Consider the following 21,336-nt stretch of genomic DNA (forward strand, 5'->3'; position numbering starts at 1 on the left):
TTGAGATGCTCCCTCTGGGCTCTTTGGAATTTCACTGGAGACACAGAGGAGAGCAGCTCAGGGGCGGCTGGGGGAGCGGGACCACAGGGGAAATTTCAGGGAACATGTGGGGGTGGGGCAGGGGCAGGGGCATGGGCGGGGCTGGTGGTGGGGGTGGGGCAGAGGAGGGGCTGGGGGGGTGTGGTGCCCACCTGTCCACATGGAGGTGGCACCCCTCAGCAGGTGCCTGCTTCCTGCTTCCTGCTCTTCCTGCACAGAGTTCCTCAGCTGACCTTCGCCATCCTTCCAAAGGTCTTGGCTGCCTCCCCAGCCTCCCCCCGGGCTCACAGTAGAACCGGAGCACCTGGTCAGTCACACCTTGCCCGTGTGCCAACAGCCACTTCTGTCTTCATTATTTCCTTATACATTTGCCCAGCAACGCGTTTTGGACACCACTCAGCAGGAAGGTGCAGAAATGCTTCTGGGCCTGAAACCCAGGCCTGGCCTGCTCACATCTTCTGGGGCCCATCGTGGGCCCACGGGAGGATGAGCCAGTGGCCTCTCCCTGCACCTGTCGGCGGCTAGATCCCAGATTGTGGGGGAGACGTGTGAGTCAGGGATGGGAGGCTGGTTCTCCGAGGGCCTCCGTGTTTGTGGGGCGGTTGGGGTGAGGACAGTCCCACCGCGTGTGCCGCCCTGAGCTGGCCCCTCGCCCTGGGGTTCCCCGGGGACGGCTGGGGAGTAAAGCCCTAACGAACGCCACGGGGCACTCGGAAACTCAGGCGCTAACCTTGAGCCGCCAGAGACCTCCCGCCCCGCCCTCTCTGGGGCCTTTGCCGCCCCGTAAAAGCGGGGCTTCGGTGAATTCTCTATGACTTGTTTCCACGGAGGCTCGTTCAGCAGCATCCTTCGGGTTTGGGACGGGACAGGGCGAAGCTCGGGCCTCTGACAGATTTGGGGTGGGTCGTACCAGAGATGGCCCAGGATATCCGGCGGCCGCCCCCGGCAGCTGCTGGCTCCTGCCATCATTTCCGCTGGGTCGGCTGGGCCCGCGCAGAAGACTGAACACCTGCCCGGTGTGTGCGTGTGCGCGTGTGTGTGGGGGGGGGGGCCTGGGGCCTGCTGCTGCTGCTTCACCCAGTTGGTTCCGGTACGTGTAAGGGGTCGCAGGTGTCCCTGCATCCGGGAGGGGAGTGCTGAGTGGGTTTTCCCTTGTCCCTCCTGCCCAGGGACCCTCTGTGGTTGCTGATTGGCTGCGTCTGAATCCCAGTCTCCCCTCCCTTCAGGTTGAGGTTTTGGTTTCCTTCTGTGTTAAAGGGGGCTCCTAATGAGCACCGGTGGGGTCAGGAGCAGAGAGGGTAAGGTGGGAGTCGCAGGGCCAGGGAGCCTGCCAGCGCCCCCACTCGCCGGGCTGCAGAGTTGGGGGACACCTGGAGGCGGGGTGTTGGATCGGTGCTGGGAGCTGGCCATGGACGAGGACGCAGCCCTCACCCCTGGTCATTGGGGAGCAGGTTACCTGTTATATTGCTGTTCTTAGGAGCTTTATTGAGATACGCTTCGCACGCCGTTAAAATTCAGTCGTCTAAAGTGTACAATTCAGAGGTTTTTAGCGCGTCCCAACGTTGCCCAGTCATCACGACTAATTCCAGAACATTCTCATCATCTCAGAAGAGACCCTGTTCCCACGAACAGCTCCCTGCCCCCAGCCCCTGGCAACACGAAGCTGCCTCGTGCCTCTGTGAACTTTCCTGCTTTGGGCGTTTTATAAATGTGGAATCAGAGGACAGGTGGCTTTTTATGCCATAGTATCTTCAAGGTCCACGTGGTAGCAGGGGTCAGCGCTTGGTTCCTTTTCCTGGCTGAATAGTGTTCCACGCGGTGGTCCCGTCCTGTGCTGCTTATCCCTTCATCAGTAGCGGGGCATCGGGGCTGTCGCTGTTTTTCAAGTGCTGTGAATCATGCAGCACTCGATGTTGGTGCCCCTGTCTCGGTGCGGACTTGGGTTTTCATTTCTCCCCGGAATTGCCGGTCGGTCGTGCGACAGTTGGTTCGCCAGCGCGGGCGGGGGCTCGCCCTGTGTCCCCGGCGGGGGCGGCGGGGAGGGGGCAGTCGCTGCTCGCTCGCTTCTTTCTCTCCTGCACTTTCCCCCATGACCTGTCTTGAGTCTGTGTCTGGGCGATTCGCCAGGGGTCCTTTTGTTTCCTTTTGCATCCAGCGGTGAATGGGCTTGTGGATGGGTTTGGGGGTGGGGGTGGGGGCACAGAGAAGCCGTTCGGGTCTGCAGCTGAGTCCTGGAGCCGACTTCTGGTTTCCATGGGCCCAGAACTAAGGAAGGTTTGCGTGTCTCTTCTCTCTCCTCTCCCCTCCCCTCCCCTCCCCTCCCCTCCCCTCCCCTCCCCTCTTTTGTCTCTCTCCTCCCTCTCTCTCTCTCTCTCTCTCTCTCTCTCTCTTAGCTGCAGCAGTGAACTCCCGCAGTGTGAGAGAGGAAGTGGGTGGAGGGAGTGGCTGGGTTTTGTGTGACCCCCTCCTCCTCCCTCTCCCCCTTCGCCCCTAGAGGAAGCTGAGGGAAAGGAGGACTAGGGTGTGGGAGCGGCCTTTCTTTTTTTTTCCTGAGAGAAGGCGCTTCCCCTTCCCCCACCGGCCTCGGCCCCGGGGAGACCTTTCCTTCCAGGGAGGGTGGAGGCGCGGGGGGCTGCCTCTGGGGTCCAGGGAGGGGGCGAGGGCCAGGGCATCATCTGCAGGGAGCCACCGAAAAGTGAAGTGAAACAAACCCGTGTCCATTGTCATCTGAAACCACCGCGTGAGCGCAGAAAGCCGAGGCCCTTTGCCCCGCCTGCACCAAGGCGCCCGCTCCCCCCGCAGCCCGAATTGAGCGCCCCGGGAAGGGCCCACTTGGCAGGGCCGGGAGCGAGCGGTCAGGCCCGGGCCAGGCTCCCCTCCTCCCGGCCCGCAGCTGGAGGGCCCTCTGTGCCGGGCCAGTTCACAGGCAGAAATTACCATATGAATGTGGCTCCTTCCCGGAGCCTCGGGGCGGAGGGACCTGAGAGGGAACCTGGGAGGCGACGGGCTCCCACCCCTGTGGCCTCCACAGCTGCTGCGATCTCAGGGAGGACGCCTCAGACCGTTCCCATCTGCCGGCAGGTACCCCGGGGGGTGTGGAGGGTGCGGGGCCGCCTGGGGTCTGTGTGCTCCCTAGTTTAACTTTCTTCCGTCGTCACCCGTGTAAGAGCCCTGTCGATCTTGTTATTTTGGTCTCATTTCGAGAGTCGCCGCCCGTTATCCCCGGAAGCCCAGGATCCCGTGTGATAAAGCGAGTTTGAGCGCTTTGCAGACTGTGAAGTGCCCAAGCCCAGCCCAGCCCTGGGGGTCAGCGCTGCTCACTGGGCCCAGCCGGCCCCTTGCGTCTGCAGTCCAGGCTGAGCCCCTGGGCCCCGGGACTGGGTATGTTTCCAAGGCTGGTTGTGTCAGAGTTAATAAATTCTCTTTGCCAGTTCTAACCACTCTTCAGTCCGGGCTGGAGGCAGGTCACGTGTAGCTGCTGGACCGCAGATTAGGGGACAGCAGGAAGAGTCACCCTTGGGCTATGAAACTAACCGCCTGACCCTAGTTCCCAGGAGGGCATGTCTTCCGGGGTTGCCCGGTGACCGACAGCCTGCTCCCTCCACGCTGGGGACTCGCTTGTCCCTGTTGCACTGGCCGGGCCATCTGCAGCGGTGGGGAGCGGCTTGGGGCAGTGACCGGGGTGGTCCAAGCCCCTGCCCACCGGCATGCCTGCCCCAGGCCCAGTCTCTGCCCACCTCACCTCCTCTGGGCGCCCTTCCCCCCCATTTCCTGAGCAAAATTTCCTGAATGGGCAGGAGCTGTCCTCGGAAGTCCGTCCATCCGTCCATCCTTCCTCTTCGGTGCTTTGTGGCTCCAGAGGACGACGGAGACTGGAAATGGTTAACATCCCATTCCCATCCTGCCACACGCCGAAGGCCGTGGGGAAGCCCGTGGGAGAGGATGCGGGCCAGCAGTTTGGGGCCGGGCCGAGAGGCGCCACCCGGCTTGGCCGGGGAGCAGGGGCCGGCCCCTTACAGTGTTCTGGGAAGAGAGGAGGAAGGAAGGGTAGCGAGTTTCCTATTCGTTCGTTCATTCACTCACTCATTCATTCATTCATTCATTCAACAACTAGGGAAATGAGGGGTTCCTCCAGGAGCAGAGCAGGAGAGAACCTCTGTGAGGAGCCTTGTTTGCAGAGCTGGTAGGAGCTGGGGAGACAGTCCATTCACCCAAGCTGGAGGGCTGGGCATGGGCTTCTGTTTTCGGTACAGCTACTTAGAGGCACTGACTGGGCACTGTTCGTGTGCTTCGTAAACAATCTTGTTTGACTCCCCCAGCGCTCTCGAGAGGCAAGCAGTAGTATTGTCCCAATCTACACAGAAGAAAATGGAGGTGCGGAGAGGTTAAGTTCCTCGCGCTGGGTCACACAGCGAGTGTGATGGTGGGGGGTGAGGGTGGAGGGCAGGCATGGTGATGGCTTGGGTGGGGGGGGCCGCGGGGAGGCAAGCAAGGCCGCCACCTGCAGGGATGTTGGGCTGGAACTGGTAGGACTTTGGGACAGGTGGTTGGGTTTGGGTGATGGAAGGGGAAGGACCAAGGCTGGGCCCCCCAGATTTGTAGCTGTGATAACTGGACGCCTGGAGGTGCCATTTACTCACGTGGAGGGACTGGGGGGCGGCCTGGAGGGTCAGAGTTCAGTTTGGGGCACGTTCGGTCTGAGACCTCCAGACTTCACTGGGCGGGGGCCACAGATGCTGGTGCCGGTGGGGCCTCGGGGCATCTCCGCTGAGCCGGGACGGTCAATTGGCATCAGTGTGTGAACCGGACAGAGGTTGGCCTGTGACGCTCAGGGGCTGAGCAGAGTCGCCTGGAGAGAGTGTCCAGCCGGGGGCCAGGACTTCCAGGTGGCAGGAGAGCCAGCAAAGAGGCTGAGCCCCCCAGCAGCCTCGGGCAGAGGAAAGGCAGCGGAGGCCTGCGCGGCTAAGAGGAGAGAGCGTAGCAGGAAGGAAAAGACTGACTGGGGTGCTCAGGGCTCAGTCCCTGCAACGTGGGGTGAGGGGTGACCCCTCAGTCCTTTGTTCCGCAGAGGTCTGGCAGCCGTGTGCACTCAGAACCACCAGTCCAGAAGTACGCCCCGGCTTCACCCCCCAGTGCAGACAGGAAATGGGCTGTGCCCGCTTCTCTCTGGTGTATGACCCAGCCCTGGGCTCACCGGTGTCTGCACCCTGCCCAAGGCCAGCGTCCCCCCCACCCCCGACCCCAGGCGGTGTTTCAGGGGTGATGGAACGTCCGCCCCGAGGGGTAACTGGGCAGCTGCCCCTGCACACGGCTTTTTCCTGGGGAGGGCCCCGGGTAGAGGGGTGGCTGTGTTTCTGAGATTCCTCCGATGGGCGGGCTGCCCGTCCCGCGTTCCCCTCCTGGCTTCGGATGTGTCCTCACAGTTCAAGGGGCCTTTCTTGGGCTTATCCTCGGAACGAGTGGCTCCCGTAGGAGCGCCGGGGAGCGGTGGAGTCTGGGACATGTGGAATCGGAGCGGCCCCGCCGGCGGGGGGGGGGGACGCGGTCCGAGTAGGAGTCCTTGCTAATCCCCAGGCCCCGAGCCCACTGCTTCCAGAACCTCTGCTCTCCTGAGCAGGAAGGACCCAGAGGTAGGAGAGAAGATGACTCCAGCTGTCTCGCCACTCCTCAGCCCACAGCCAGAGCGACAAAGGGATGGGGGACCTGATTCAAGGGGGTCCAGGGCTGCTGACTCCCTGCCTCAGGGGTCATCTGGTCAGGCTTCCGGCCCAGGAATGTGGCCCTCCCTGCATGGCCCCCGCGGGCCACACTCTGCCTCCTGCAGCACCCTGGGCACGAGGGAGATCTTCTGCTTAGCCCCTGGCCGGGGTGGGGGGGGGGTGTCCTGTGGCCCCCGGGGAGCCCTGTTTCCTCAGATGACTTCATCAGCTGGGGGAGGCGGGACCTCCAGCGCCCCCAGCCTCTGCCCCTCTGGTGAGGATCTGCTGACAGTCCCGCTGATAGAGGAGACAGGGGGAGGGGAGGCCTGCCCCCCCCCCCCCCCCCCCGCCCTTAGCGGGACATCCCTGATAAGAGGAACTTCTACCCTGTGACAAATGGCCAGTTTCCACCCATCCATGGGGGGAGAATCTTTTCTTTCTGCTTTTGACTTGGCAAATATTTGCCAAGAACTAACAGAATCTCTGTGGTCAGCCGGCCCCTTCAGACCCGGTGGGCGGGCTGGCCCGGGGTTGGATTCTGGGTTTGCTTTGGGGCGGGGACCCGTTGTGCTGGAAGGTTCTCTGGGGTGGGAGGAGGCTCTGTGGGGGGGGGGGGGGCACAGTCCCTGATCCTGCGAGGCCAGTGGGTGGTGGAAAATGAAATAAAAAATGAATCCTTGATGCAGGGAGTTCGGAGGGCTCAGCCCTGGCCCTGGCCCTTCTGCGGACTGCTTTTTAGGAAGTGAACCATGCTTGCAGCTCGGAGCCTGCCCTGAGCAAAGCCCGGGGTCTCCGAAGGGCCGCCCAGCCCAGCTGAGAGCTCCCTGGAGGAGGAGAAGGAGGTGGCCGGGCTGCAAATAGAGAACAGAAGAAGGCCTCTTCCAGAAGCGGGTGGGGCGGCATGGGGAGAGAGGTGGCCGCTGTCCAAATCTGACTTCGCCGACTTGGGCCAATTGAAACCGTGTTGGCAGAAAGGGAGAGCTTCTTGAGATTCCTTCCTGCACAATAGAGGAGAAGCTTGCTTGAACGCGTTTGGCGGGAGAAAAGCCAAGCCGAGGAGCCTTGGCGGGCAGTGAGAGTGGGGGAACCCCCCTCCCCGCCTCCGGGGCGCCTCGGGCCCCTGAATGAATGAATGAATGAGTCGGGTTGGGATGGCACTGTCCCTGCCGTGTCCCCTCCTGGGTCCGCAAAGGGCATGGGGTCCTGGGAGATGTTTATTCATGCACACTTCCCCTGAGTCTCCTCACACAGAAGCTTTAGAACTGGAGTTTCGGGCTCCTCGGAAAAGGGAAGGAGGGCCGAGGGGGGTGAAAAATGCAGCCCTTTGCATTTGCAAATCCCTCCTTTCGCCGGAGAGGCTCCAGCCTCTGGGCTCCGTTTCTAAAGCAGAGTTTCGGGCCAGAGGGCAAAGTCTCAGATTTCTGGCAGCCCCGTTCCTGACCAGACTGTGACGAGCCGCTTCCTGCCCCGGACAAAGTGTGAAGTGTAATTTGACGTGGAATTACTTCTCGCATCAGATGAGGCATGTGCGCTTTTCCGATTCCCTCCTCAATCCCCACCCGCACAAATTTGCAAAATTCGGCCATTTGTATTCAGTGTTTCCATCTTTAGAAGGGAACAGGAAGTTCCCCTGCGACATTTATGGGGAGTTTGTAACAGCCCCCGGCGTTAGGTGCGTGGGGGACCCGAGGAAGAAGGAGTGAATGGGAAAGGGTCCTGTTTTCAGAGCCCCGCAGGAGTGACGCCCCGTCCCGAATGACACTGCTTGTTCTCGCTGGTCCTTGCTGCAGCTCGGGGAGGGAGACCCCCTGGCCATCAAATATTTGTTGAGTGAATCTACATTGTGGTCCTGGTCCCCTAGGGCCCCGGGATCTTTTTCCACGATTATTGCCGGCAGCCATTTCTTTGGCGTCTCGGTCCAGGGCCTTTCTGCAGCCCCCGAATGCGGGTGTGCCTGGCCCCACGGACTTGCCACTCTCTTTCCTTCGCCTGTGTTCCCCAGGTTGGCTAAGAATAGCACCTCCCTGCCGTGCCACTGATACCAGAAGTGGGGAGTCATCTTGGAGGCCCCTGTGAATTTTGTCAGTTCCACCTGGACCTGGGGCAGCCTCTAGGAGCTGGGGTTTTAGGATGAAAATGGGCATTTTGGTGCCTGCTCGGATGGGTCCATCTGGGAGCTCTGACGGGGCCCCTGGCGGGGGGGGGGGGCCTCTGCGCTACCAGGGTTCTCCTACATCAGCGCCCCTGCCCTGGAGTCCCCTGGAATCTGGGACCCCCACACTGCTTCCTGCAGCTGTTTTAGAAGAGCTTGCCCAACCAGGCTTGACCTTTGAATGACTTTGCTCGCAGGTTTATGAAGATTAAAATCCTAATGCCCCTTGGGGCGCCTGGGGGGGCTCAGTCGGTTAAGCGTCCAGCTTGGGCTCAGGTCACGATCTCGCGGTTCATGGGCTCAAGCCCCGTGTCGGGCTTTGTGCGGACAGCTCGGAGCCTGGAGCCTGCTTTGGATTCTGTGTCTCCCTCTCTCTCTGCTTCTCTCCCACTCACGCTCTGTCTCTGTGTCTCTCTCTCAAAAATAAATAAACGTTAAAAATTAAAAATAAAAAAATCCTAATGCCCCGTGAGAGGCCTGGTGCCTCACTAAACAGGATGGGCGGCTCCTGGGAGGAGGGGGGGGGGGGGCGAGAGCTTCAGTCCCTGCCCCAGCGGCACCTGCTCGGGCTCTGCTGTCGGGAACGCACCCCTCCTTCTGCTTTTCCGTGGTGCTGGAGGACCTGGCCTGTGGGGTCACCCTGCCTGCGTTCAAATCCTGGCTCTGCCGTCCGTCCACTCGCGCTGGGTCATAATAAGTCACAAAAGCGGGCCTCAGCTTCCTCATCGGAGACTTGGGGTAATGCCCGTCGCTAGCTTACCCGGTCCTTGTGCCGTGCACGTCACGTGAGTTAGTGCAGGTGCGGCATTCACGGTAGCATCCAGTGCATGGTGAGCCCCCGGGAGACATCGGCTGTTGTGATCAGTGCCTCCCTTTGTTCCTTCGTTCATTCAGCATCGCGTTGTGGACCTGCCTCGTGCCAGGCACCGCTCTAAACGTGGCAATACACGAGTGGGCGTGGCGGATGGGGGCACTGGTTTCCTGACTGCCACGTCGGGGGACGTGTGGGGAGAGGAAACCACACACAGCGTTACTCAGTCACTGTGGAGACACCTCCAAGGCTGGGTGTGGGCTCAGCAGGAGAGCAGCGGGGACAGGCCAGGAGCTGCCGGACTGGGCAGCCACCCAGGGAGGGAGACGGGAGGGAAGGAGCAGCTCTGGTCACTCCGGGCACTACGTGCATTGGGTCCTCGCCCACCTTCAAGAAGCCTCTTGGCGGGGGGCGGGGGGCAGGGGCTGTCTGCGTCCTGGCCACGGGCTTCGGTGCTCTGCTGGGGTCTGCAGATGTCCCCTCAGCCTTCACTGCAGCCTGTGCCACTGTCCCCGAGGGTGGACTCCACGTGCTTGGGGGGGGCAGCCGTCCCAGAACCCCCCACTGTGTGCGCTGTTCTGCGGTGAACTTGGACTGACTGCTGGGTCACCTGGGCTAGGGTGGGGTGGGAGACAGAAGGCTTACATGTCTGGATGTGTGGTTTCCTCCAGGAGAGAAGTCTAGGGGCTTTGGGGCAGGAGGAGTCCCTGGTGCCCTGGGAACCCCGACATCTGGCCCCGAGTGGGTCTACCTGGATCTCCTTGGTGACTCTGGTTCCCTTTGTCGGCCGTTGGGTAGCCTTCCAGGCATCCGTGGACCGGTTGGCCTTGCTTTCTGCCCAGGCGCTGTGGGTGGTGACTGAGCAAGGCACGTTCAGACACCGGGATCAGTGACCCCCGGCTCCAGGAGCCAGGCACGGAGAGGATCGGGGTGAGATAGGGGAGTGGCATTGGCTTTGCCCCGAGAGCGTTGTCCTGAGAGCCTGGTGCCCCGTGGATGCCCCTCTCCCGCTGGAAGCAGAGTCAGGCAGTGGCCCAGGGTCCGTGGCCCCAGTAGAGCCACATCTGCATTTGACAGCTGATGCCCGGGGAGAATGGGACTCGTGGGGACCGGCAGCAGGCCGCCAAGGGGGGACCCCGGGGTGTTGGTTTCCCCATCAGGCCTGGGGTGCCGTGAGGGGCTCCAGAGGTGTCCCAGCCCGAAGAGCTGCGCCCACAGCCCTGGGGGTCCCGGGGAGCTGCAGGCGACCATCCGATCCCGTCATCCTTGGCCGGCCCTGGGCGGGGGGAGGGAGAATTTGTCACTCGGCGCCCAAGTCACAGCCCCGGCTGCAGGCACACACAAGAGCGAGGCCGCCGGTTGGGGCTGGGCGGAGCCCTGCCTTCCTTCCTGCTTCGGGGCCCTGCCGCCCAACTCCTGAGAAGAGGCCACCCAGCAGGTATCGGTGCTGAAGGAGGGGGCAGGCGTGGCGGGGCTTCCCCAGCAAGGGAGCGGTCAGTGGGCCAGGGCTCAAAACGGGGACCAGTGGAGAGAAATTGGCAAGATTTCCTCCCAACTGCCCTGCCCCCCCCCCCCCCCCAGGAAATCGCCCTTCCTGGGAGATGCAGGGCTGCTGACCCCGGGGGTGCCACCTGGCCATACCCGGCCTCCAGACCTCGGGCCTGAGCGTGGCATCTGGGCCTCAGCTGCCCGCTGTGCTGTGGGGCCGGCCGGCGGGCACTCGTGGGCCCAGTAGGGTTCTTTTAAATCCAGCTCCCCAGGCAAGCTTTTTGCTTTCCTTTCGTAATATGACCGTTTTATTGAGATCACAGTTCCCCCATCGCTCAAGCCACCCGTTGAGAGTGTCCAATTCAGTGGCTTGTATTCACAAGCTGTCATCTCCGTCCGCATCCAGAACATTTTCATCACCCCGAAAAGAAGGCCCCTTCACATTAAGCAAGCACTCTCCCTCCCCCAGCCCCTGGCCGTGCGTGCCTGCTTTCTGTCTTCATGGATTTGCCTGATTCTGGGCATTTCACGTAAATGGAATCATACGTGTGTGACCTTTGGCGACCGGCTTCTTTCACGGAGCATAATGTCTTCGAGGTTCGTCCGTGTCATGGCAGGTGGCAGGACGACGTCACGGCCTTTTGTAGTTAGTGTGCCACTGATACACCTGCCACATGTTGTTTATCCGTCCACGTCCTGGTGGATGTTTTGCATATTTCTAGAGAGCCACTCTCGGGGCTAGGAGTTAGGGATGCCACCCCAGCAAGCCGTGGCGCCAGGGTCCAGGGGCTCTCAGAGCGGAGAGCAGTGGCAGGGGCCGTGTGCTCAGGAACCACATGTGGCCCATTTTCCCAGGTGGGCAATGCCAGCAGGGTAGGGGACCGGCCACAGGCCACGTGGAGCTGGGGCCACGACCCGAGGCCCCTGGCGCCTACCGTGCGGTCTGCAGGGAATCACCGCGCCTCGCTCTGACGACAGGATGACCGTGGCACTTCTTGCCCGAACCACAGCCTTGCTGACGGTCGACTGGCTTCTCTTCCTCAGGAGGCTGGATGCCCAAAAGGGTTCAAAGCGGGGACTCAGATCCTCGTACAGCCGTGATCGTAGCAGCGTTATTCACGACAGCCAAAACGGGGGGACGGCGCGAGTGTCCGTTGACGGATGAATGGATAAACAGAATGTCATCAGGCAGAAAAAGGAAGGAAGGTCTGGCACCTGCTACGGCGGGAACGGGCTGTGAGGCCGTTAGGCTCGGTGAACGAAGCCAGACACAGAAGGACCGTGCCGAGTGAGGCCCCTGGAGGAGTCAGATTCACAAAGCCAGAGGTCCACTGGAGGTCACTGGGGGAGCGGGGCGGGACTGAGTGTTTGATGGGCACGGAGTTTCCATCCAGGACGACGAAAAGGTTCTGCCATCTGACGGGGGTGATGGTTGCATGTCATTGGGAATGCTGCCCAACCAAACAGCGGAACAGGGTTTAAATGGTCAAAACTTTACGTCCTGTGTCCGTTACAACAAAGGAAATAATTAGGCTGGAGGAAAGTTTAAGCCAGGGTGTGGGGTCGCCTCAGCCTGTGTGGTCCTGGCCTTCCTTCCCAGGGGCATGGAGGGCAGTGACTTGGCCCTGGGCCTGGGAGCCTGGGGGCAGAGCTGTTGGCCCGAAGCAGCTGCCTGGAACGGGGTGAGGCTGCCCCAGGGAACATTCCATCCTCAGGGGAGGGGAAAGACCCGGGGAGGGCAGCATAGGGAGGGCGTGGCAGCTTGTCCTCTTCCTGGCCGAGAGGCAGCCAGGAACAATGAGAAAAGGCAGGTGGTGCTGTGTGGCCTTGAGTAAGTGACTTGACCTCTCTGAACCTGATTTTTCTACTTTTAAGATACGCGGCTCCCTTTAGCTCACAAGGGTGCAGTGAGTGTCATCTGGGACACAAATGTGAAACTTAATTGTTCTGTGGGGAACTCCTCTTTCCTATTAATAGCATCTCATGAAGTTTGGGTACGAAACAGACGTTGAGGTGACAGGGCCATTTGAAAGAGAATGAGGCCCAGGCCCCAGGCAGAGGTCACTGGGGGGTGTGAATTAGACACAGGCCTGACCAGGGTCATGGAGGGGCTGTGGGCCAGCCTCGGCCGCAGAGCCCTCCTCCACCCACCCTGCACCAGGGGGACACTCCCAAGACCCCATTCATTCCATGGGTGTCGAGTGTCCCCTCCCTGGACACTTCTAGAGGTATGGCGTGGGGCATCCCCCCAGGTCTGCTGCCATCCTGTGTGGGGGACATGGACAGTGATCACAGGTCACAGAAGCGAACGTTTCAGGAAAAAAAATCACTCTGGGGACCTCAGTTTCCCTACTTGTAAAAGGAGTCGGTTGGACTAGAATTTTGTGCTGTCCACGCGCAGCTTTTTACATTTAAATTAATTAATTATTTTAACGTGTATTTATTTTTGAGACAGGGAGAGACAGAGCATGAATGGGGGAGGGTCAGAGAGAGAGGGAGACACAGAATCTGAAACCGGCTCCGGGCTCCGAGCCGTCAGCACAGAGCCTGACGCGGGGCTGGAACTCACGGACCGCGAGATCGTGACCTGAGCCGAAGTCGGATGCTCAACCGACTGAGCCACCCAGGCGCCCCATAAATTAATTTAAATGAAACAAAACAAACAATTCAGTTCCTCAGTTGGCCTGGCTACATTTCAAGTGCTCAGAAGTCACAGGCGAAAACAGTGGGCGGGTCTTCGGGTCTTCAAAAAATTAAAAATACGGCTGCCGTGTGATGTGGCCATCTCACTTCCGGGGTGACCCCAGGGGAACTGGAAGCAGGGTCTCGATGTTTGCACGCTGGTGCTCGTGGCAGTGTCATCCACAAGGGCTGAAACGTAGGAGCAGCTCAGGTGTCCACCGAGGGATGAACGGATGCACAAAATGTGCCTTAGCTACACGGGGGCCTCTTTGCCTTGAAAAGGAAGGAGATCCTGGGCGCCTGGGTGACTCAGTCTTAAGCGTCTGGTTTCGGCTCAGCGCATGATCTCGCGGTTCGTGGGTTCAAGCCCCGCGTCGGGCTCCGAGCTGACAGTGCGGGGCCTGCTTGGGATTCTCTCTCTCCTCCTCTCCTGCCCGTGTGCGTGCGCGCGCTCGCTCTCTCTCTCTCTCTCTCTCTCTCTCTCTCGATAAACTTTGAAAAAAAAAACAAAACAAAAAGTTCCGATACCTGCTACATACAGCACGCGTGAACCTTGAGGACCTTATGTTAAGGGAAATAAACCCACCCCCAAAAGGACAAATACCACGAGAGCCTCTTTATACGGGGCCCCCTAGTGTAGCCACGTTCAGGGACAGTAGAATGGAGGTTGCCAGGGCCCCGGGAGAGGGTGGGGAGTCCGTGTTTAACGGGGAGAGGGTTTCAGCTTGGCGACATGGGCAAGGGTTCTGGAGACTGGTTGCACAACAACGTGACTGGGCTTAAGGGCGCCGAGTACGTCTAAAGAAAAGGATCGATGGTGCGTTTTACGTTATGCGTATTTTACCCCGATTTAAAAAACGGCCCCGTGTGGCCACCCGGTTCGACCGCACAGGCATAGAATCTCCCATCACAGAAGTCCTTACGGACGGTGTTGGAGGAGGGGGTTCCTGCAGCCAGGCCCCGGTGGCTGTCCGTGGAAAGCAAGTGTTCTGAGAAAGTGTCTCTGGGCAAGTTAGCCTCATGGGGCCTCTGCTTTTTCCACGCAGGTCCTGGCCCGGACTCCAAAGCCTGCCTCCCGGCCGGGGCACAACCCAGCCCTTGGTATCCTCACCTGTGTGGAGGCCAGGCCCTTCCCTCGGTGGGTTGGTGGGAAGGACGGGGCTTGGCGTGTCTTTATTATCACTTCCCAGACAGGGCCCTGGTGGGCAGGATGTTTGCTCTGTGCTTCGTGGGTGTCGGTGCCTGCAGAGGGACCCAGCCAGAGCAGAGGCCGGGCGGAGGAGAGAGCCGAGTGGGGTTCAGGGGGCGCCCCCCACCACTGCGGCTCGGAGGGGGCCGTGGGTGGGGGTGGGGGTCCGGCCCAGGCCCGGACGGAAGGGCTCCCGGCCCCGCAGGCAGATGGAAGCAATTTTCGGTCACGCGGGGCGGGGCTGAGCTGCCCTGCAAGACGGGGCCCCAAGTCTGTCTCCAGGAAGCAGCCCCACAGCCACATGTTCAAGGCCAGATGCAGCTCTTGTCTTTGTTTATTTAAAGATGCTGGAGTGCAGGGACAGTTTCTCAAGAGGGAGCAGAGGCGGATGCCTTCCGGGCGCCGCTCGGGGGGGGGGGGGGGGAGGCCCCGCGGCTGTCATCGCTGCTTCCCGGGTCCCTGGCCTTTCCCTGGCCTGGGGGGCGGGCGTGGGCAGCGTGGCCCCGGGCGGTCCCTGGCCGTCATCGGTGTCCTCTGTTATTTGCTGGCTCCCCTTCCCGCGCGGTAGGAATCACCGCGCTTTGCGTGGCTGAGGACACGGGGAAGTTGAGCGACCCTGCGGATGACCCACCCACGCTCCCGTTTCTGGAATGTGTGAGCTGACCATCCTCGTTATGGAAGGGAAGGGGGCCCGGCACCCCCACCCCGTGTCAGCTCCCTCTGACACGCCTGTGAAGCAGAGGTGTGGCCGCCGAGGTGCGAGCCGGCTGGGGCCACTGGGGTTTGGAGGCGGGGGTGGAGGGGGAGAGTCCGATCACTTCCCCAGGAAGTGGAAACCGTTCATCCGAAGCCCCGCGGTGACTTTGTGGCCTGCCGCCTCCCAGGGCAGGGCCAAGAGGGCACGACCGTGCCTCCTCCCCCCGCCTCCCTGCCCCAGCACACACCAGGGTCCCGGGGCCGATGGGTGCCCAGGGGACAGGTCACGACAGCCAGTGTGCTTCCTTCCCGTGAGCTCGGGATGCGCCGGGAGACCCGTGAGCGGCCCTGGAAAGGCCTCCACGGCGGTTGGGGGGGCGGGAGGAGCCTGGCCCCACCGGGGCTGAGGGGCTGGCCCAGCAGAGGTGTGGTGGGGCGTGTGTGGCACGTCTGGGGCTGCACCGGGACGCGGCCCATGTGCTCCCGCCCCACCCTGGTGGGGACCGGTTCCACTGGGTGAGTGCCCCTCAGGACCCCACTGGGTGCCTTCTGCTCGTCCCTTCTCTAGGCCTCTGACCTGAGTGTGTGGACTCCTGAGGGCGGCCAGGGGAGGAAGGGGGACAGGGAGGAAGGTTCTGACCTACAAACCAAGGAAGCTGGAATTATTTCTAGAAGCTCTGTCCTATCTGCCCGTTCATAGACCTCGTCCTGGTCTGAGGGTGGGGGGCACACAGAGGCTGGCCAGGGAGACAGCCACCCCCCCCCCGCGCCCTGTCCCGGGGGGGGGGGGGGGGTAGGGAGCTGCCACAGGGCCTCGTCTGCCTGCCATCGCCCGGGAACAGATGGGCCCCGGGGGGAGCCTGCTCTGCGTCCAGGGCTGCTGGCGGGTACCTGGGATTGAACACCTGTCACCCGGGAGTGACAGGAGTGACAGAACAACAAATGCTCGCTCCCTCCCTGGCTCACAGGTTGCCGCAAACACTTGACTGTTTGACCCCAAGGGTCCTGAGGCCTTCTGGCTGCAGCAGGTGTTGGGGCCGATTTGAGTCAGGGAAGGAGGTGGAGAGGGCCCACCTGGGTGCCCTGGGGCAGGGTGGAGGCTGGGAAGAGGAGGGCTGGGGGTCAACTCCATCCTGGAGCTGAGCGAAGGGCTCTGCGGCCCGTGCCTTGTGTGTGTGTGTGGGGGGGGGGGGGGAATCTTTAGCGCTGGGGTGTTCCAAAGGGGTCTTTGGGCAACTGAGCCTCAGTTTCCCCATCTGAGAAACTGGCGTGGTGGTCCGAACCACCCGAGGATGCGGGCGCTTTGCAGATGGTTGTGTCCGGCCCCCTAACGCCCCCACTCTTCTCTCCGCAGCCCCCGAGGCAGCTCCTGGCTGCATTGGCGACATGGCCGACACCCCCAGAGATGCCGGGCTGAAGCAGGTGCCCGCGCCCCGGAACGAGAAGGCCCCTGCGGACTTCGGCTATGTGGGCATCGACTCCATCCTGGAGCAGATGCGCAGGAAGGCCATGAAGCAAGGCTTCGAGTTCAACATCATGGTGGTCGGTGAGCATGCACCCCACACTGGGACCCAGCCCCGTGGGCCGGCCCCTCGGGCTCCGGGGCTCGGTCTGCCCTTGTGCAAAATGGGTGTGGACACGCCAGGCCTGCAGGGCGCGTGTGGCGTTGTGTGTGTGCCCGTGTACCTGCCAGGGGGGCCCCAGCTTCACCCACGCCTCGGGCGGGGGGGCCTCCTCGTAGTAAGAACCCGAGACCACCCGGCTGGTCTCCGACCAGTGGCCTGCACCTTCTACCGCAGCATCACCAGGCCCAGCCCTGGGTAGGGCTCTGCAGGCCTGGCTGGTGGCTTCCCGGTGGCCCCACGAGAACCGGACGGCCACTAGGGGTCCCATTCAGTCCTCGCAGAAACCCTGTGAAGAGGGTGCCCCACTTTATAGGCAGCGATGAGGCCCAGAGAGGGCCTGACGAGGACTCAGCTCACAGAGCAGAGAGAGCGGGGGCTCAGTTCCTCCTCCTCTTCCCACGGCAGGGCCCCCACCACTGAGACGCAGCTGGGGTGGGAGGGTACCTGTTTGGGGGTTCCGTGGACCCAGGGTAGAATCCCACTTTTGCCCGGACTAAGCTGCGTGGTGCTCGTCCTGTCTTCCCCGGGGCTTCTCCCTGCCTCGATTTTCTCATCCGTAAAACGGAGTGATCCTGACCCCAAAGGGCTGGGAGGGGCAAATCCGTTGTTATTGTGTGTGGCCCCTACGTGGTCATGGGCGCTCGGGAAGCAATAGTGCTGAGGGTGATAATAATAACAGTTCCGACCTTTTCTTTTTATTATTAAAAAAAATTATTTTAACATTTATTCACTTTTGAGACACAAAGACAGTGGAAGCAGGGGTGGCGGGGGTGGGGGGTGCAGAGAGAGAGGGAGACGCAGAATCCGAAGCAGCTCCAGGCTCTTAGCCATCAGCACGTTTGATGTCGCTCTGCCCCTGAGCGTGGCGGGGACACAAACAGGTGGTCTGTGGGGGGGAGATGGACGGGGGAGGCCGATCCCTGGCCCACTGAACAGCGTCTCCCGGGATTCCCGGCATCGGCCTCCAGCATCCTGGGAGCCCGCGCTTTTCCTTGCCAGATGATCAAAGTCGGAAAATGGGTGTAATTTAATTTTTTTAAATATATTGGTTGGCACGGCCTGAGGCAGCTCAGGGAAGGGGTAAAGCAACAGGGCTGCAAGCGTGGGTCTTGTGTGCGCACGCACCTATGAGGCATGCCTGGCACCCAGTAGACACCCTGTAAGCACCTGCGGCTGGTCCCTGTGGGCGCCCCCAGGTCAAGGGCGGGGCCCTGGAGCTAGGCTGCTGGATTCCGGTCCCCACGCTGGGCTCTGTGCCTGTTTTCCCCTCCATCAGATGGGAGGGTGACAGCACCTGGGTGCGGGATGCGGAGGGTTACACAGCCGCAGTCAGAACAGCGCCCGGTGCGCATCGAGGGCTCTGTGAGCGGGACCTGCGGGTCCTCAGCAGTAGCGGCAGCAAGGCCAGCCCTAGATTCTGACAGTTGTGAGCAGCAGGGACCTTCCAGCCACAGCTGAGTCCAGCACATCCCCCCTGCCGTGGGAGGGGACTCGGGTCAGGTGAGGTCTGGACACGCGGCAAGGCCAGGAGCGCTTCTGGGGCTCGGGGGCCGCCTGATGCCCCCGGGGGCTCGCTGGCCAGTCAGCCTCTCAGCTGCAGGGTCTGTTGGTGTGGGCACCAGCCTGTGGCCGTCCCTGCTCTTGGCCCTGCACTTGGCCTCCCCTGTGCTGTTCTGCATCTCAGCTCCTGCTGGGTACTCTGGGTCCCTGCCCTGCTACAAGCCACCCACCACGAGAGCCGGGCCACCACCTGGGCATCCCGGCCCTTCTTCCTGACCGGGGGCCCCCGCTGAGGGGTGCGGGGGGGGGGGGGCACCGCCCAGGTATCGCTGAATCGCAGGGCCCGCTGATTGGCTCCCGTCCCCTCCCCAGGGCAGAGCGGCTTGGGAAAGTCCACCTTAATCAACACCCTCTTCAAATCCAAGATCAGCCGGAAGTCCGTGCAGCCGACCGCGGAGGAACGCATCCCCAAGACCATCGAGATCAAGTCCATCACGCACGGTGAGTGCCGGGGTGGGGGGGCCGGGGGTGTCGATGCCAGGTCCCCTGAGCTGGGCATGTTGAAGGTCTGGCTCAGGGATGCCCTCCGGGACCCCTGCAGCCCTTGGTCAGGTGGAGCCCCCTGGAGACACCTGAGTTTTCCACCAGACACCGTGGGCAGGGGGCTCTCCAGGATAACTGTCGCTGGCCCCTGCTGGGCTTTGCTCCTGGAGGCTGTCATCTCCCCGGCATCACCTGGGGAGTCGTCGCTGGTCACCACCCATGGGCACCCCGTATAGGCCCCGGGGTAGGACCGGTCAGGTCCCTAGCAGGCGGGACCCACGGGGTATCTGTAGCGGTCCGGGGTCTCCCCCTGAGCTCGGTGGGCGCTGTGATTCTGTGCAGATATCGAGGAGAAGGGCGTCCGCATGAAGCTCACGGTCATCGACACGCCGGGGTTCGGGGACCACATCAACAATGAGAACTGGTGAGGATCTGCGGGGGCTTCTCCTCCTGGGAGAAGAGTGCTCACGGGTGCCCCTGGCCTGCGGTGCTGCTAAACCCTCGGAGGCCCCCAAACCCCGAGAATCCTGCCCTCCCGCCACCACCCCCTGGGGTCGAAGGGCCGTGTGGGAGGCTGGTCTGGGGACTCTCGGGTAAGGCTTTGGTCTCTGATGAGAAAGCCCAGCAGCCCCGGCCCTTGTGGTAGAAGATGGGGTGCCGGGCTGGGATTCGGGGAGCTGGGGGCCTGCCGGGGGGGGGGGGGACGGGGCGGGCGCCGGTCCCGGTGCGGGCTGATGGGGGCCTCCCGTGCAGTTGGCAGCCCATCATGAAGTTCATCAACGACCAGTACGAGAGATACTTGCAGGAGGAGGTCAGCATCGACCGCAAGAAGCGCATCCCAGACACGCGTGTCCACTGCTGCCTGTACTTCATCCCGGCCACCGGCCACTCGTACGTCCCACGCGGGGCCTGGGGGGTTGGGGCGGTTCTGTCCCGTCCCGGTTCAGGACCCCGTGCCCCGTCTGTGACTGCTGCTGTCGCCCCAGGGGAAGAGAGGGCACGGCTCTGCTCCGGGGTGGGAGGGAACGTGCCCGCCATCCGGGACCCCGCGAAGCCACCCCCACACCCACCGAGAGCAGGTGCCTGGTCAGGGGCTGGGGGGTGGAGGGTAAGGCTGAGCTTCCGTCAGACTGTGGCAGGCCGGAGCCAGTGGGCGAGGTTCTGGGGGTGCCCTGGATAGCAGCCAGCCAGCCTGTCCCGGAGGCCCGGAGCTGCTGGGTCCTTTCTCCGCTTCTCCTGCTTCTCCCTCCCGAGTGAAGCCCCCACCGCCACCTGAGCAATGACAGCCCCTCTCTGAGAGGACTCCTCGCCCAGGACCATGCTCAGAGCTGGTCTTGTCCTCAGCCCGCTCCTGTCTGGCTCTTCCTTCTTGCCGTCCCTCGCTTGTTGCTTGGCCGGCACTCAGCCCACGGCCTTGGCCTTGTTGACATGCACCCACCCGGGAGCAGGCCGCCGTCCCTCTCTCGTCCCGTGCCCGTCCTTTCGGCCCCTGCCGGCCCAACACTCATCCAGGCCATTCCGTTCCAGCCTCAGGCCCCTGGACATCGAGTTCATGAAGCGCCTCAGCAAAGTAGTGAACATCGTCCCCGTCATCGCCAAGGCCGACACGCTGACCCTGGAGGAGAGGGTCTACTTCAAACAGCGGGTAGGTCTCTCCACCTTCCTCCTCGCTGGGGGGGGGGGCGGCCCCGGCAGGCGGAGCTCCCCTCCCAGCCGCAAAAACCCAAACGGGGGGGCCCCCCGGGGCGGGGGGGGGGGGGGGCAGGTGGCCGCACCTCCCTTCCCTGCCGTGCGGCCCCACTTCGGGCTGCTGTCGAGCAGGAGGATGCGCCTTGGGCTGCTGCTTCCACACGGCCACGCGTCAGAACCACCTGGAGAACCGAGGCGCGGGGCCCCGCAGAGCCTCCGCCCCAGTGGGCGTGAGCGAGGAGGCCCTGCGGTCTAATCCCCCAGGCTCCACGAAGGCCCCGATGCTGGGGATTTTCCCAGCATGCTTAGGGAAGGACTGTCTCCTGTGGCTGTGTCTGCAGGAGGGAGAAGGAAGGAGAAAGCCCCTTGAAGCTGCTCACGGGTGTGGGTCTGTGCTTAGGGCGGAAATGACAGGCGTGCACGGGAATGTCGTGCATGGCGGGTAGCGGATGCTGTAAAGGGCGGCGACAGTCGGGCCCGTGCGGCATCCGGGGCCTGCGGTGACAGAGGGTTTCCAGGTAGAGCTCGAGGGAGGACGCCGCAACCCTGAGCTGCTGCTGTCTTCGGGGCGGGATGAGCTGGAGAGAGTAGACAGCCCGGGGCTCAGGAACAGTGACCCGGCTCCCTCGGGCGGTTGCACGTCTCTCCTGGCGGGCCTGCAGCTGCCCCCCCTCCCCTCAAGAGGCACCAGAACTGGAGATGCCAGGGTCGCCTGCCCCCGTAGAGCCTGCCCTTGACCCGAGGCCCGGGCCACTCGCTAACTGGAGGCCACAGCGTGGGCAGATACTGGCGGGCCAGTCCGGCTCGCTGTGCGAACGGCGCCCACATCTCTCCCCTCCGGGCCCCCAGATCACCGCGGACCTGCTGTCCAACGGCATCGACGTGTACCCCCAGAAGGAGTTCGACGAGGATTCGGAGGACCGGCTGGTGAACGAGAAGTTCCGGGTGAGCGGACTGGCCGGACGCCGTTCCCAGAGGCCCCTCGGTTCCTGTCAGAGGACACGGCGGGGTCTCCTAGCCCTGTCCGGGGGGACTGGGGTCATGGGTGTGATGGCCTTGAGCCGTGAGAACGCGGTCTCTGGGCCGGGAGGGGTCAGAGCCCACGTGTCCGCATGTGGCCGCCTCAGGCCAAGCGTCTCGGTGGGGGGGGGGGGCCCGGGCTCAGGGCCCCCGGGCGCGGACCGGCCTGTGCGCACACACGTGACCCGCGCTGCCCGTCCCGC

The 21,336-nt window shown here is 62.6% G+C and overlaps 1 protein-coding gene across 6 annotated transcripts in view; it reads left to right on the forward strand.

The window, feature by feature from the left end:
- The window catches only part of SEPTIN9 (septin 9), a 126,363-nt gene that overhangs the window by 99,054 nt on the left and 5,973 nt on the right, over positions 1 to 21,336 (forward strand). For 5 of the 6 annotated variants that reach the window (XM_040456529.1, XM_040456528.1, XM_040456532.1 and 2 more), the window contains 6 exons: positions 16,111 to 16,302; positions 18,254 to 18,382; positions 18,767 to 18,848; positions 19,178 to 19,315; positions 19,952 to 20,069; positions 20,963 to 21,058. In XM_040456529.1, the coding sequence (XP_040312463.1) occupies positions 16,111 to 16,302; positions 18,254 to 18,382; positions 18,767 to 18,848; positions 19,178 to 19,315; positions 19,952 to 20,069; positions 20,963 to 21,058 (755 nt within the window). Of the gene's footprint in view, positions 1 to 3,006; positions 3,121 to 16,110; positions 16,303 to 18,253; positions 18,383 to 18,766; positions 18,849 to 19,177; positions 19,316 to 19,951; positions 20,070 to 20,962; positions 21,059 to 21,336 lie in introns of those variants that run through there. The other variant, XM_040456531.1, reaches the window with a different exon arrangement.

This window comes from Herpailurus yagouaroundi, unplaced genomic scaffold (genome assembly GCF_014898765.1).
Source record: "Herpailurus yagouaroundi ecotype Mexico unplaced genomic scaffold, PumYag 217, whole genome shotgun sequence".
In the NCBI taxonomy this organism is placed as follows: domain Eukaryota; kingdom Metazoa; phylum Chordata; class Mammalia; order Carnivora; family Felidae; genus Herpailurus; species Herpailurus yagouaroundi.